Raw genomic sequence first — 17,695 nt, forward strand, 5'->3', positions numbered from 1 at the left:
GTTAAAAATCCCCGTTGTTCAAAGGTCAACTGTACACAGCAGTCTGGAACCAGAAAGCAACTGATCGGTAATCAAAGATGACTGATCACTGTAGTATCACACTGGTCTAAAGGCTCCAAGGAAAACTCAAGAAAATGAGGTAAGAGATTGAAGTACAAATCAGTCTGCTAGCACAGGACAGGATCATGGTTTCCACGTTAGTGAATAAGCTAGGAAATAATGCTCCAATTCTAGAGTGACTATCTGGTTAATCATTTATTTGTATCCTCAAACCAGGTAAGTTCAAGAAAGATCTTTAAGTCACCACCACTCAAGAAACAAACTCTCCTAAGGGCAACTGAAAATTTTCCCACAGCGTTCAGCTGGCTTCATCCCCAACATCCATTTCCCTCTTCCTGTTTTCCCATTATATTCCACAGTTTCTAGTCAAGCTGTCTGGGTGGGACTGACCCGTCATCGGCCCCACCACTCCCCATTCCCTGCACTCCAAGATGCAGCCTGATTAGCTGATGTCAACCAGCATAACCTCTTGTGACTCCAGTGGAGAAAGGTTCTGAGGGAGGCATGTGAAACGAGCATAATCAGTCAAGCTGGTGAGGCTGATCCCAGGGCCTCAGTGAGAGCACAGCACCGGGCAATCAGAGGGGCACTTCTCTGCTGGATGTCCTTTCAGACAGATCCGGAACCTGGGGCAGCCATCCTGGGACTCCAGGACCCAAGAGCCTACCTGATAATGGAGCCTACACCAGCAAGCAAAGCCAAAATGCAGAGAGACAGAAAATGGATCCTGGTCACACCACTTAAGCTCAGGAGCAAGTCTAGCTTAAAGGTGAATTTGCCTACTACTGTGTCACTTCTCTTTGTCATTTAAACTATTCTGGATTAAGTTCCTCCTCTAAGCAGTACATGCCTCTTAATCACATTATACTGTAAAGGTAACAAAAATGTGAGCTATCTTCACAATTAACAGTAAACTTACCTTTTTAAGCTGTGACTTCAGTTTATAGGTCATAATTAAAGATATCAGGAAAAAAATACACAAACCTGATTTTCTCACTCAGAAATCATTTTATTTGAAATCTCAAAGTACAGAGGCAAGATTCTGAATAAACTCCACATGGTTTACACGTATTCAGTACTGCTGACTTTTCACTGTGACTGAGCCCCTTCCTGATCTTCAGGGCCATCACAAGACAGAACACTCCCTGCTCACCTAGGGCCCTGATAAAAGTGTGCTTTAAGAACTGAACAGCAACAAGGGAGTGAGAAATCACAACGTAGGGGACACAGGCCTGTTAACTTGATCAGTGGCAGACTTACCTGTATTAAATGTGCCCTCACCAGATTAAGCTACTGCTCTTCAGATCAATAACTTCTGCATGTGATACAAACTAACCTTAGCCACTCAAAGTAAGTACTGTAACACGTCTGGTTAATTCATATATCACAGTCCATAAATAAACATGTTTCTTTGTATTCTGTTGATCTTTACACCAGTAGTTCCCAACCTTGTTGGCACCAGGGACCACTTTCATGGAAGACTATTTTTCCATGGACCAGGAGTGGGGGGGATGGTTTTGGGATGATTCAAGTGCAGTACATTTGTTGTGCACTTTATTTCTAATCTAGAGCTGTTGCTGATCTGACAGGAAGTACCAGTCCATGGTCCAGAGGTTGGGGACCCCTGCCTCACACAACATGAGTTTGAACCGTGCAGGTACACTTACACACCAATTTTTTCAATAAATATATAGATACACAGTAAATGTATTTATTTCCTTATGATTTTCTTATTAACATTTTCTTCTTTTCTCCAGCTTACTTTATGGCAAGAATATAGTATATAATACATTTAACTTACAAAATTTATGTATTCGTCAACTGTTTATATTATCGATAAGGTTTCAGGTCAACAGTGGGCTATTAGTATTAAGTTCTGACAGTGAGCTATCAGAAGTTAAGTTCTGGGGGAGTCAAAAGTTAAATGTGGATTTTCGATGTGCAGCAAGCAGGTCAGTGTCCCTAACTCCCACATCGTTCCAGGGTCAACTGTATTTTTATGTCTAAGGTACAGTACACTTCAATATTCTGAAACATAAGATGTGCTAAAAACAAAACAATCTGACAAACACAGGGCAACCCTTTCTGAACAGCTATACAAACACCCTGTGCTCTGAATCATTCTGGCCTTGAGACCAACCATTCTCCAAATAGAGAACTGGCCATCTTCTGAAATGGTCAGCTTGCTCTCGTAGGACATGGTCAAGTAGATACAAGTCTATCGTGCGAGGGCAACAGACTGACTGATTTCAAAGGGATCTGTAAGGCATCTCAGGCCTCGATGATGGGGTGGGAGGAAGACCTACCTGCCAGAGCCTTGATGCGCGACCGCTCAAAGAGCCGTGCGGAGCTGTTCTCATTGTCCCAGTCGTCCACGTCCCAGCGGTTGTTGACGTCGCTGTACTGCTGCTGGATCTCAATGTTGTCGTAGTCTGTGGCTACCGTGGTCGTCATCTTGGACCGTCTCAGCTGCTCCTCCACATCAGCGCCTTCTTAGAAGTCTCTGAGAAAGAAAAGGAAAACCCTAGTCAGGTATCTATTGGACCCTACAAACCTACTGAGCAGAGGTGAGCAGAAGGTAACACAGGTCCTACGTGCCAAGAGTAGGTCTCAGGAGTCCATCAGAGCTGGTTTGGAACGTCAGCAATGCCTCATAACACGTGTGTGACCTTGGCCGCAGCACTTAACATCTGAGACTCCGTTCCCCCAGACATTAAAGGGGGAAGATACTCTACAGATTGTTGAGAAGACTGAATGAGATGATAGATGTCCAACAAAGGGTGGGTTCCTCCTTCTTTCTAATGTTTAAACTTTGTAATTTTAGAGTTGCATTGAAGCTGGATGAACACCTTCCTTAGGCTTCTGAATGAACACATTTTTTTTTTAATGTTTATTTACTTATTTGGCTGTTCCAGGTGTTAGATGCAGCATGTGGGATCTAGTTCCCTGACCAGGGATTGAACCCAGGCCACCTGCATTGGGAGCATGGAGTCTTAGCCACTGGACCACCAGGGAAGTCCCTGAATGAACAAATTTATTTCTATTGTGTGTCACCATAAACTGCAAGCTTTTAGCTTCTCCTAGAAATTCATACAACGTGATGTGACAGAACTAACATCACTTTATCTAACCACCTCATTTACATGTTAGAAAACTGATGCTTAATATTAAATGACATAGTAAACCTAGATAGCATATTGAAAAGCAGAGACATTCCTTTGCCAACAAAGGTCCATCTAGTCAAGGCTATGGTTTTTCCAGTGGTCATGTATGGACGTGAGAGTTGGACTATGAAGAAAGCTGAGCGCCAAAGAATTGATGCTTTTGAACTATCATGTTGGAGAAGACTCTTGAGAGTCCCTTGGACTGCAAGGAGATCCAACCAGTCCATTCTGAAGGAGATCAGCCCTGGGATTTCTATGGAAGGAATGATGCTAAAGCTGAAACTCCAGTACTTTGGCCACCTCATGCAAAGAGTTGACTCATTGGAAAAGACTCTGATGCTGGGAGGGATTGAGGGCAGGAGGAGAAGGGGACGACAGAGGATGAGATGGCTGGATGGCATCACCGAATCGATGGACGTGAGTTTGAGTGAACCCCGGGAGTTGGTGATGGCCAGGGAGGCCTGGCGTGCTGTGATTCATGGGGTCGCAGAGTCGAACACGACTGAGCGACTGAACTGAACTGAATGACGTACTGGTGGTGTTTAACAGACATCAAAAAAATGACTAAATAATGACTGAAATTACATATAAGACTGTGTTATTACAAATTCTACTAACAACCCCAATACCCCCACCTCAGGGGCCCAACCACGGCCACAGTGTTTTACAGGGATAAATGGGAATTCTCAGGACTTTGGTCGCAATGTTTGTCCCATTGCCATCTTTGCTTTATCACAGAGCCCTCAAGAGAGTTAGCTGAAACACATTTAGCTGTAAATATATAGCTTCTCCCTTCAATATAGCTATTATTCATTCATGGAACCAAAAATGTACTGAGGACTCAGTACACGCTCGGCACTGTTCCAGATGCCGGGATAACAGTAAACCAGGTAAGGACCAGGCACTAGCGAAGCTTACGCCCTAGTAGGGTGAGCGGGACAAACAGCACACAAGAAAAGGCAAGACAGCCGAAAGAAAATAAAATGAAGCTAGAGCGATGTGACAGAGGATAACAGCAATAATGCTGCTCAGAGGCCAGACTTGATCATTCTTACCACAAAAAGGAAAAGATAATTATGTGAAGTGATAGAGGTCTTAGCCAATGCTACATGGTAATCATACTATATTACATAAACATATCAAAACAACGTATCTTACACCTTTTTAAACTTACAAGCCTAAACTTATACGTCGGTTATATCTTAATTTAAAAGATAAAACAGAAAAGAATGGAAGAACGGTTCTTTCAGAGCTGGTGGTGGGTCAGGGAAGTCCTGAGACCTCAGTGATCTTTCACACTCAGATCAAGAGGAATAACGTTCTCGGCAAAGCAAACCACATATGTGAAGGCCCTACAGTGAGACCAGCACAGCTTGTTGGAGGAACGAAGAGCTCAGTGTGGCCAGAGTCAGGTGGGCAGCGTGAGAGACAAGGAGATGAGGATACAACAGCAGGTCGGGCCAGACACGAAGGGCTGATAAGTGTGATGGAAGACACAGCAGGCTTTTAATGTAACAACTGATGTCACAGGACAAATGTCTTTAAAAGATCAATTCTGATGCTGTGTGAAAAACAGATTCTAGGAGGCAAGGATATGTGCTTAAGTTATACTGGTATAGTCAAATTCCTGCATGTTTTATATACACAACGATCTGGGTAAATTTAGAAAAAGGGAAGAGGAAGAAAGATGCATACCCTCCCCCACTTAGTTGTGGGAAAATGTCCCAAGGAAAAAGATGTTTATCTTCTGCCCCCCTATCCTGCCCCACCCACCCCATCTTAAGGTTCAAAAATTTCAAGATTTTGTACCTGGATGCTCATTTCATAAAAACCTCATTCAGTGTGCACCAAGAATGCGCACAGAGACCATAGTTAGCAGACCCAATCGCTGGAGCTCATGCACTTATCAAACCAGACACCACCTAGCAATCACAAAGGGACCCCTTGAGCTGATTTTTCCCCACATATGGCACCGAGCAAAGAACACAAATGCAGAAAAGAAACATTCCTCTTACTGTTCTTCAAAACGTAGCTTTTCTCAAGTTGTAGCACAGAAGCACATACGGCCCATGCAACCAGGTTTCTGTGGACAATACGTTGAACTGCACCTCAAGCAGTGTAACAGTTGGTGGCAAAAGCACAGACACCCCCTCTCATCATTAGCTGTTTTCTCACAAGCTGTCGAAGAACATCACCAGCACATCCTCCATGTTCCTAAGTGAGAAGTATCGTGTCTACCTCACAACTGAGCCACGCAGCTGTAACTCAGTCAGCCACCTCTGCTCAAACAGAAACTTCTTGGATGGGAGTACACTCCTAGATTCCCATCAAGGCAGACATTATCAGGTTAACAACACAAATTTATCAGTAGATTAATTTTAATACCTCCATTAGCAATGTATTTAAAAGATTTAATAAAAACAGTAAAATTCAGACACCTAAGCCAGTAAGTATATCTATAGAAGAATCTTACAGTTGCTTTGAACATCCACAGTCATAATCCCTTCAATAAGAAAATCAATATTGTTATGTACCATTTAACCTTGGAGATGTTAATTTTTAGGACTCCATTAAAACCAAAGATTTCTACAAAATTTTGCCTTGGAGAATACCATCTCTAAGGGGAAAAATGTGAAAGTACTATTAATTCCAAAATGTTTAAGCCAACCCAAGGTGAAATCTGACTACCACGCACCTCTTTCCAGATTTGTTTTGGCTATTTGGTGCCACCTGCTGACCGATGAGAACAAGCCACATCACTCCAGGGCAGTGACCAACCTGGGCTCCACCAACCGCCACCCCCACCCCCCGACCCCAGCCAACCTCTGACTGTAGAGTAAGACCAACTACAACCCATAAATCTTCCAACCACTGACTTATCCACAAATTCCTCAACAAGCAAGTATTGGGTCCTTGACGCAAGTTTAAAATAAGTAATTTTAAGAATATAAGCATAGGTTTTCTACGTTTTCTTTTTTTCCAGTTTTTTTTTGATGTGGACAATTTTAAAAGTCTTTATTGAATTTATGACAATTCTACTTCTGTTTAGTTTTTTGGCCACAAGGCATGTGGGATCTTAGCTCCTCAACCAGGGATCAAACTGCACTCCCTGCATTAAAAGGCTAAGTCTTAACCCCTGGACCGCCAGGGAAGTCCCTCTAAGTTTTCTTCTTTAATGGTGTGCTTTAATAATGCCATTGCTCCTCCAAACCTCAAGAGGGGACTGGGAAACAAGAGTTCCTATGAGTCTATAAACAAAAGAAATACGATTATATTATTTTTGATTGTTTCACTTGAGCTCTTAAGAACTTGGATACCAGGGGCAATTTTTTCCTCAAAGTTCTCTGTCCAAAGACAATACCTGCGCCAAACTTTAGAGTGTTCATGATGACAAAAATTTTTTTAAAAACTTCAGGGGTATGCCAAAGCTGAAAATCCCACCTCCCCATCAGGGCCACAGTGAAAAGGTGCCTCTAGGTATTCAAGAGCAACGGCGCAGGAACCTGATGGTGAGGGACCATCAGAGACAAGGCAGGAGCGTGGACGAGCGCGTGTCCGTGACACAGGGATTCCGAAAGCCCAGCAAGCAACACACATCACTATCCTATAACCCACTTCAACAAGGGACAACAGTGTCAGCTGCGGGGCCGACTTACAGCACACATCCAGGTGTCCCCAGGAGGTTATCTATAAAGGGCTACATTTTCCCAAGGTGCTATCAGTCATGTGTCCCAAGGGCCAGTGAAGCAATCTGTACTTCAATGACTGTGGGAAGATTAGGGCTGCCCATCTTGGAAGCCTGCCTGGTGGTCGGTCTGCCATCAGAAAAGCTGGAGAGGACTGTTTAAGGCTGGCGTGAGATAAAACCACCCCCACTGCTGAGAGGTGTTCTCACTGCCTCCCTGGCTCGGTGAGGGCCTGAATTCCAACTTGATCACCACAGCAGGAATCCATTAAATAGTCCTTGAGTGAATAAAAATCACTGATACCCTAGATGTGATATGAATAAAACCCATGTCTTCTGTGGCTACATATTGGGAAGATAATTAGAAGGGCTTCTCTGCTCTTCTCTTACCATGTCAGAGTGTGTGTGTGTTTAAGTAAGAAATAAGTTAAAAAGCCAAGCCCCCTCCACAAATTAGTCTGCTCTAATCCTCTGTCCTACTCTAATTCCTGTGAACTGGAATTTCCCAAAATACAGACGTTCCACAAAGCTTTATCATTTTCTACTTCATGAAGAAGACAACTTTATTCCTTCAAGCTGGCAAAGACAGAAACAGATGAGGAAACTATTACTGTAGCCCTACGAGGCAAAGAGGTGCCGCCAGCTCTGGCCTGTGTGGCCACAAGGTCACAAACAACAGAAAAGAAACTGGAGCTTCACCACGCCCAGCTTCGGGAGTTGAGTTATTAGCTCTCCTCCTCTTTGAAAGTCAACACCTGGCAAAGTCTAGAGGGAAAACATGATCTGTTTATTTTCCAAGGTACCAAATCTATTTTCCCTGTCACATGGGTATTAGATCAACGCACAGGGTTTTGTTCTTTATGGTTTATCTCCAGGTTTCCTTCCAATGCCCTCTACTGTTTTGCGGGATGATGTTATCCACTGCTCTGTGCCAACAATCACTCCCGGGACTGGCTAAGGGCAGAGTCTCCTAAGGATCACCAAGTCAGTGTCTACAACTAAACTCATTCTTTCCTCCAAACCCCATGTACTGCTCTCTCACTCCCTCACTGAATGGCACCTCATTTTCTTCACCGACCTCAGCTAGAAACCTTGCAGTCATTTTTCACTTTTCTCTCCTCCCATATTCAGGCCCCCAGATTCCCTGCACCTCCTGAAAAATCTTAAACTGGCTCAAGCAATAGTTTCTCATTCCAAAGCCTCACCTCTGATTTCAACCCCCAATCCACTCCCCTTACACTGCCGCCAGAGGGACCTTTCTAATATGTGATCCTAACCACTTGATTCCCACGACTAAAATCCACCAAATGCCCCCAACCTTCAGAATAATAAATCCATCTGCCTTCTGAATAACGCCCAGAACCCTTTGAAGAGAAATGAGAACGTCTGTGAGGGGCCAGCCCAGCTCTCCAGCCTGGTTTCAGTATTCTTCTCCTCAAGTGTTACAATTCCTGAAGGAAAAGTCACACTCTGGTCTCACCTCCAAACTACCACCTAGAACAACTCTTTGCTCTTCCCACAAGTGCTACCTGAGGTGTTAGCTCATCCCAGAAGCCACACCTGGTGCTTCCTCCACCACCACCACCCAGTCTGAGTTAGGCAACCCACCTATGTCTTCTCATATACCTCCACCCTATCACTATAAGACCGCTTCGTAATTTCAAAACATCTATTTACTAACCATCAGCAGGACACAGGCTCTTAAGTTCAAGTCTCCATCACAATGTCCTTATATTTCTCAACTCCCAGCAAGGTACCTAGAAGCATTAAGTATGGACTGGCTGGGTGAGTGGGAGACTGGATTGGAGGATGGGAAGGTGAGGCCACAGAAGCAACGGCAATTCAAGCTGCCACACTGGTACCATCTCCATCAGTCATATAAAGCCCAGAACACACACTCTCCTGAGCTACACAGATCTGCTGGGCTCTCTGCTTTCAAGGCAGTCACACTTTTAGACTAGGCTGTTAATGAAAATGAACATGCATTTAATAAAGTGCTTCTCTACACACATATTAAAATCTATATTTCCCTTTTTAATTTAGTTTTTGTCCATGAAAGTAATTCATTTTTTTATCCCAACTACTCAGATATCAAACAGCAAAGCAACAAAGAGAGAATAAATGGAATTTCCATTGGCGCCACATACATGCACAAACATACTTCATTAGTACCCAATATTAATTAAAGACTTAAATAAACTAAATAAAGAAGAAGGTGACTTAACATTTGCCAACCCTTTTTGAGGAGGAAAACCATATGCTAACCATTACTTCAACAGGACTCACAAATCCAAATGTTCTTTAGACACTTAAAAAAAACCCTCTCACTTCGCTAAAAAAAAAACTTGAAAAAGGATACACTGGACTGCTGGTGGTCTCATCTTAAAAAAAAAAAAAAACAATCTTGCTCTGGGACTCTGGAGGGACCACACTACATCTGAAAGGTTCCAGGAAGGGACCTCTGAGAATGCTGCCTCAACCCTCTCAATTCTTCAGTGGCCAGAAAGCAAGAGAGTCACACCCTGTTCACAAGTTTGCCCCCGAAGCTTTCTGCAGTGCAGCACGTGTCAGCCAAGAGGGAGGAGTCTCTGCAAGAAGCCACACCTGGAATCACTGTGATGAATAAGTCTGGCTAACCAAGCATTGCTCAGGTTCATGGAGCCAGTCAGAAGTCCATCCTAAACAACACTGTCTGTTCACCAACACGAGGACACCCAGGGAAAGTCCTAGCGTGATAGCTGACAACATAAGAAAAGGCACACAAAGTCCTTCAGAAATGTTTACCATTCATTTTTGCGATTATCTAGTTTACTTGAAAATTTTTATGGGAACACATCTACTGTACAAAGAGTATGATACAGCTGCATAAAGCAGCCAAAATTCATCGACTCAGACCATTTTGAGAGGGAAGGGTGCTCAAAGACCTGTTTAAACTTAAATCTCACTAACAAAGGTGGTCTTCAAATACTCTATAGTCATCTTAACATCCGTCTGCTTTACTTATCAGTGACAGAGTATGTTAAAATCTACCACCATGATTGTGGATTAACAGACTTTCCTTGTAGCACACGCAAAATCACAATTATCTTCTTGGTGGGTTGTCAACATTATGAAATATTCTATTTTATCCCCATGCATACATTAATTCTACTTTTATTGATAGTAATATTTGCCTGTCCCTCCCCACCCCCATTCTGCTCTTTAAAGTCATTTTGTTTTAGGTCTCTTATTTTTTATTCTAATCCAAGAGTCTGTCATTTAGTGGGCAAATATAACCCATGTACATTTATTAGGATTACTGCTATATTTGAAGTTTCAACCAAATTATTTTGCTTTCTATCTTAATTAACAAAATATGGAAACTGGGGCCTGAAGACCTAAAACAATAGGATCAAATCGTATAGCCATGAACCCAACATCTGTAATTTTTTATCATCACTGAAGCTAGAGCCATTAGAATCATCTAATCTTTAAAATGCAGAGAGCTGATGAGGCTAGCAATCAATGAGAACTCTGTCTCTGCTCTCTCTCTCTGCTAAGTTGCTTCAGTCGTGTCCGACTCCGTGAGACTCCATAGCCGGCAGCCCACCAGGCTCCCCCGTCCCTGGGATTCTCCAGGCAAGAACACCAGAGTCGGTTGCCATTTCCTTCTCCAATGCATGAAAGTGAAAAGTGAAAGTGAAGTCGCTCAGTCGTGTTAGACTCTTTGCAACTCCACGGACTGCAGCCTATCAGGCTCCTCCAGCCATGGGATTTTCCAGGCAAGAGTACTGGAGTGGGGTGCCATTGCCTTCTCCGAATGAGAACTCTAGTACTATTAAAAACAATTTAGTACACCCATGATGGATTCATGTTGATGTATGGCAAAACCAATACAATACTGTAAAGTAATTAGCCTCCAATTAAAATAAATAAATTTATATTTTTTTAAAAAACTAATTTTTTTGCTGGCTTACTTTATGCTGAGCATGGTGCTTTATTTGCTTTTTCATTTAGTCATCTCCAGTAACCTTCAGAGGTAGATACCATTATTGCCTTATTTTATAGATTAATAAATTTATTAATTAAATAAATATTTATTTAATTATCCATTAATTGCTCTGCCAGTGGTGGTGGAGCAAGGAACTGAGGAAGCCAGGAGGGTTTGAACCAAGTATTTATGACTATATGAATGACTAAATAGCTTGTGCTTTGAGGAACAATCCTTTAATAGTGATCCGTATCAGAAAACTATCTAATGGACCCAAAGTTCTTTAATAAATAAGAAAATAGATTAGCCTCCTTCAAAGCCTAATTACCATGTAAGGCAGGCAACTCACGTAGCCAGGTGTCCTAGCTCATGTGTTCCCAAATGGGGACAATATTTCCCAAAGAATGAAAATTCACTTGGGGGTTGGGGAGAAAAACTCTCTTTCATGTAAGCACAGATATGGTATATCTGTGGTATTAAAATTTCATCGGCATTAAAAATTCAGACTATCTAAAAGACTTCTGGTGAAGGAAAGGAATATGAAAAACAGGTTAAGAACCCACTGTCCAGGCTAAAGAAAACGTGTGTATTACCTCGAAGCAAATGAAGACTTGAAGGCAGGCCTTAGGAGACAAGAGCGTAAGAGCACATTACTTTGTACTAAAGAATTGGAATTTCATACACCATGGGTCCCATTCATCAGTCTCTGATGTAAAAACCCACAGGAGGTGACTCCTGCCTCACACTAACATAAGCAGTTCAGGGAAGCGCTGATGGCTTAGCCATCTTCTGTCTACAACACTCAAAGACTAAAGCACTCACGACAAACCTTCTGCTACACACTGAATGTTTGTGCTCCCTCCCCCCAGAATTCACAGTTGAATCCTGACACCCAATGTGATGGCATTTGGAGCTGGGCCTTGGGAGGTGATTAGGGCACCTAATGGAGTTATAAGAGAAAGCCCAGAGTGTAGGCATTCCTTCCATCATGTGAAGACACAGCAGGATGACAGCAGTCTATGGACCAGGAAGCAGGCCCTCACCAGACACCAAACGTGCCAGCCTGCAGAGCTACGAGAAATAAATGTTGTTTATATGCCACCCAGACTATAATATGTTGTAGCTGCAGCCCACACAGACCAAGACTCTTTCATTCCTAATATTCAGAAGTAACTTCTTTACTATCCAGATGACAGATGCCACTGGAAGGCCAGCTCTAATTTTATGAATAAAGTCCTAGAGATACATTTTATTTTCTAATTGGGCAAGTTAAAACAGGTTCTCTACTTGGAGGAGCAAAATTAACCCTTACTATAAAGAAAATTACATATTTTAAAAGATTCACTATCAGAAGATACACGGACCATAATTCATTTTATAACAATCTGTTTAAAATGTCACATCAAGGTAGCTTAAAAACTTATCATTACGATATAGTATGGCCAAGAATATTATTCTCTAAGGAAAATTATGATGTAGGGGGAATAACAAGGCATCTCCCTGACCCTCCATTTTATAAACTTCACAATGAACAGTGAAATTATAAACAGATTTATTATTTGAGTGTCTTTAAACAAAAGAAAAATTCTTATATACTGCAGAGAAATTTATCCTCATGTACTATTCATAGATTAAAATTTTAAACAAAGTACCTTATTTCTTTTCTCTACCTTCATATGATACTATCTAGATTCTAAATACAAATTTGTAAAGTCTAAAATTTTTTTAACACTAGCTTTATTTCAAAAAACGACTTGCAAAAGTAAGATCAGTTTTTCCCGTATCTATCTACAAGCCTGAAAATCACCTAACGTGAACCAATTGAAAACATTTAAAAATAATTCCTATTAAAATACAAGGTTTCTTCATATACTTTACAGTTATCCTTGTTTTTTTGTTCTATTAACATAGAAAGGCAATTATAATTGAAATCATTAACTCAATGCAGACCTAACATCACGGTCTTATAGCCAACGTGGAGTTTCTGAGCCACTATAAATAACCACTTTGGTCTTACTTTTACTTCCAGATAGTTTTAAATTACATTAGGATGTCGGTCTAAGGGTACTGCTGCCAAAACGTCAATCCTGACTTTGAGTGAGCTTGCCATTTCACAGTCTTATTCTCTGGGAAACTGTATCAAGTATGAGTGCCTGAACAACAGAGGAGCAATAACATGCTATTTGGAAGCTTTTACTTCTAGAACAGCCCATTGCCAAAATCCTCTGTAAATCTTATCAAGTGAAAACGCGTATCTCAATTTTCTGGAATAATGATCAAATGACAGAAAAATGTAAAACCACAGTGCAAGGCAATGCTACAGGAAATGATAAACAAGGCACACACACTAAGATCCATGAGAGCTGGGGTCCTCCCTGTCCTGCTAACCTTCTACCCTCAGCACCAGCACTTTAGCCACCGCAGAGGCTCAAAAACAATGGTGAAAGAAAACGGCACGAGGTGCGGGCAGTGTCACCAAGGAACATTCTAATGCTGGGGCACAATGCCTCCTTCTGCCTAAATTATATGAGTCCTGGATCAGGATAAACTGTAATTGTTATGTAAGGGGTGACAGTCTCCTAACTCAGATTCATTTAGGAAAGAATGAATCTTTATAAGAAATTTCTTTTCAACTCGCAAAATATGAAGGGTCCTCTCCGGACAGGAATGGAATAATCACAAATTTCACAGATCTCATTAGGGATAAATAAACATACTGATCTTAAATATGTCATATTCTGAGAATCATTCCCCTTTGCGAAATGCCTAAGATCTTAGGCTTGTCTAATAATACCAATTTCCAAAGGTTTAAATATTATAATATGAATTCAATTGTCTTGAAGAGCAGTACAAACAAACCTCACTGCTTGCATTTATACTTTAGCAGAAAACCCTCCCCTCTGCATGGCTGGTAAATGTTTCCCAAACTATTTAGAAATCTGCAACTTTTCAAATAAACAAAATGAGTAAAGGTTGGCCTATGATACTTGAAAAGGAAAAATGACATCAATCCCGGAAAGAAACATTCAAATAATCACCATTTTAACAGGATCAAACCTCTACTACCAAAATTTGTTTAAACTTTCTCAATTTGGGGAAAAAAAAAAAAGTTTGTTCTTTTAAAAAAAAAAAAAAAAAAAACTTTTAACAATAAAGACTGAAATCCATACGAATCCTACACCTTACTGTTTAAAACTTGATTACGAAGGTCCTCAGCACCAAGCTTGGTAACAAAGGTCAGTTAAAGCAAATGTGGAGATCCCTTTTGCTTTTGGTAATATTTAAACACTGATATTGGGCTTCCCAAGTGACCTCAGTGGTAAACAACCCATCTGCCAATGCAGGAGACGTAACAGACACAGATTCAATCCTTAGGTTGGGAAGATCCCCTGGAGGAGGGCATGGCAACCCACTCCAGTATTCTTGCCTGGAAAATCCCATGGACAGAGGAGCCTGACAGGCTACAGTCCATAGGGTCGCACAGAGCTAGACACGACTAAGTGACTTAGCATGGCATAGGAGAAAAAGGAGGCACCCTGGTTAAAACACTGCCTAAGCTTAGAATCACAGAGGATCTCTCTGATACAGAACCAAGTGTGCTTTCACTATAGGTGACCAGACACAAGCACACACATCCACTGAAGGGTGAAGCCATAACCCAACCATGCCAGCAACCGAATGTTCCAAACTGGGCAGAAAGGCAAAGCAGCAAGCACAACCTGTCCATATTTTGCTTGGCTCCCCCTCTATTGCTCGAATTACTTCAAAATGAAAATGAGGTCTTAGCTGGTGAAGTCCTCAATCAGGTTCAAAAGCAAAAGCACACCAAGGATACACTCTACAGCACAGGGAATTATAGCCATTACTTGAAATAACTTAGTTTCTGTTGTTTAGTTAGTTGCTCAGTCGCATCCAACTCTTTGCAACCCCATGAACTGAAACACGCTAAGGTTCCCTATCCTTCAGCATCTCCCAGAATTTGCTCAAACTCATGTCCATTGAGTCAGTGATACCATCCAACCATTTCATCCTCTGTCGCCCCCTTCTCTTGCCCTCAATCTCTGTCAGCATCAGGGTCCTTTCCAATGAACCAGCTCTTCACGTCAGACGGTCAAGGTAATTGGAGCTTCAGCATCAGTCCTTCCAATGAATATTCAGGGTTGATTTCTTTTAGGATTGACTGGTTTGATCTCTTTGCGGTCCAAGCATCAAATTTTTAGCGCTCAGCCTTCTTGATGGTCCAACTCCCACAACCACTCCTGATTACTAGAAAAACCATAGCTTTGACTATACCAACCTTTGTCAGCAAAGTGATGTCTATGCTTTTTAATATACTGTCTGTCATACCTTTTCTTCCTAGGAACAAGCGTAATAACCTATAATGGAGTATAATCTACAAAAATACTGCATCACTATGCTACATACCTGAAACTAACATAATACTATAAATTAACTAAACCTGAATTAAAATATTGATAATTTAAAAAAAAATTTTTAAGGAGAGAATGCAAAGGAAACCAGGAACCTTTCCTGTTCCTGCAGTAGAAGGATATAGGCTTAAAAGAATAAGAATCAGAGGATCCAGACAGCTTTGAATTTCTTTAAGAGTTCTCTGGTGATGTGATTTTGGAAACTGTATTTTTAAATTTCTTATCTGACCAGAGTCAAGCCTGTACTGTCATCTCCTTGTTATGTTATTAATAACATATTTTTTAAATATGTTATTAATAAACCAATTTTCTACTTCCCAAAATATCTACAACATAACACACACTTTGTTTTTCCTTCCTCCAAACACTTTCAAAGAAGTTTGCTGTTTCTTTTGTCAAACTCAGCAATGGAGTAAAGAATGAACAGGACAGGAGGACAATTCAGAGAACTGGAGGGAATCAAATTATGTTAGCATTCTTTGATTCTGTGCAGAGAGAAAATGGAGTGGGCACCTCAGCAGTGGCTCGATTTTTAGTGGTGTCTGAGAGAACTCTAAAGCTGCCTTTCCTGCATTAAATGCGAATTTCAACCCAGAAAGTATCCAAATTAGGAAGGCTTTCTTTTTTAAAATATTCATTTATTTGGCTGTGCCATGTCTTAGTTGTGGCATGTGGGATCACGTACCCTGACCAGGGATCAAACCCGGACCCCCTGTGCTGGGAGTGCAGTCTAGCCACTGGGCCACCAGGGAAGTCTCAGGAAGGCTTTCTAATCTCCTATCAGCAGAGACGTTCTCTCTCAATCATTTGCGACCTTAAAGATAGGGACAACAGACAAATAAGAACCGAGTCAGCCTAAACATTCCTTTCTCCAGGAAGGCTCTTCTGAAGCCCCCAGCCCAGGGCATCCTGTTAAATCTTTTCTTCATGGCATGTACCAAGACTGTTTAAAAAATTACCTGTTAAAAGATTAGCTCACCTTATTTACCATACTCTCTATGAATTACTAGTATCTCTTTTTAGCAACATATCCCTAGATATAATGCTTAGCACATGGTAGACAATAGGTAAACATTTAATGAATAAAGTTCATATGGAAAAAATTTTAATCGTCCAACGATATTAGATGCACTTTCCCTAACAGAGCAGCTGTATCAGGAAGAAAAAATTTCCAGTTTCTCCAAAGGTGAAGTTGTTCAGTCGTGTCCAACTCTTTGCGACCCCATGGACTATAGCCTATCAGGCTCCTCCGTCGGTGGGGTTTTCCAGGCGAGAGTGCTGGAGTGGATTGCCATTTCAACTTTGTTCAAATTAAAGCCATAAACAGTAAAAACTCAAACAAAACTGAAATAAATCTCCTAAGAATTATCTACATTTTACATTTTCTACTATACTTATAACATTAAATTTTTTGATTTCCCATAATCACCAAAGGAAAACTTCAAATGGCAACATCAAATTTCTATCTAAATTACAAAGGCTGATTTCCCAAGTCAAGTCTTTATTGCTGGCTGAATAGCAATACTCAAAGAGGGTTGACTGCAAAACTAAAAGGTAGTGGGAGAGATTCAAAGCCTAGCGCCCAGGCTGGTCAACACTTTCCTCATCATCAGGAGGCACACTCAGCAACACAGAGGACCCTGGACCAAGAAGGGGCTCATAAGTGTTTAAGAACACATCCTACATTTAGATTTTTTAACTACCCAAAGTTAGAAGCCGTGAAAACTGACAGCAGTGCAAAGAAAACATGGTCAGCTCAATAGGAAGCACCAGCAGAAGGTAGGGCAACTGTCAGAAATAAAATAATCACCAAGGGTTCTGAGCAGCTCAGAATGTCCAGAAGCGGGCAGCCAGGCTGTAAGACACCTTGGGAGTCCAGGCCAAAACTTAGGACCCCCGAGGGGAAAACACTCTTAAAGCGACACCAGACAACTCTAAGTAGCTTAGGAGCTCTCATGTGGGCGCTCGCACAGACTCCTTGGCAGGCTGTGAGCAACAAATTCATAGTGACTCAGGGTTAGAAGGAGCTTTCTAACAACTAGAGCTGTCCAAAAATGCAAAGGGCTGGCCAGAGAGCAAGGGAGTTCACCAGCATCAGCAGAGGCTCACCCGGGGTGGGTAAGTATCATTTGACAGAGCAGCCGCAGCGGACTGAGTACTGGGTGCAAAGAGGGGCTGCAGGAATTCCAACATCCCTTTCAACTAACAGGCCTCTGTGATTTGGTTAACCACAAAGTGTTCACCGTTCTTCTGATCACACATTGCAGTAATAACCACCGTGCTCACAGTGTGGTTCTCCAGGCATGCACCATACCCCCTTCCATGGGGCTGAGCATATTCCAAAAGAATGGTTTTGCCTATTTTTAACTGAATCTTTTATTACTTT

The 17,695-nt window shown here is 41.6% G+C and overlaps 1 protein-coding gene across 1 annotated transcript in view; it reads right to left on the reverse strand.

Annotated features, from left to right (window-relative positions):
* SPTBN1 (spectrin beta, non-erythrocytic 1) overlaps nucleotides 1-17,695 on the reverse strand; it is a 209,088-nt gene that overhangs the window by 143,719 nt on the left and 47,674 nt on the right. Inside the window, exon 2 of the mRNA XM_068964598.1 lies at nucleotides 2,367-2,563. Coding sequence (XP_068820699.1) covers nucleotides 2,367-2,514 — 148 coding nt within the window. The 5' untranslated portion in view covers nucleotides 2,515-2,563. The remainder of the gene's footprint in view (nucleotides 1-2,366; nucleotides 2,564-17,695) is intronic.

Source organism: Capricornis sumatraensis, chromosome 1 (genome assembly GCF_032405125.1).
Source record: "Capricornis sumatraensis isolate serow.1 chromosome 1, serow.2, whole genome shotgun sequence".
Taxonomy (NCBI): Eukaryota; Metazoa; Chordata; class Mammalia; order Artiodactyla; family Bovidae; genus Capricornis; species Capricornis sumatraensis.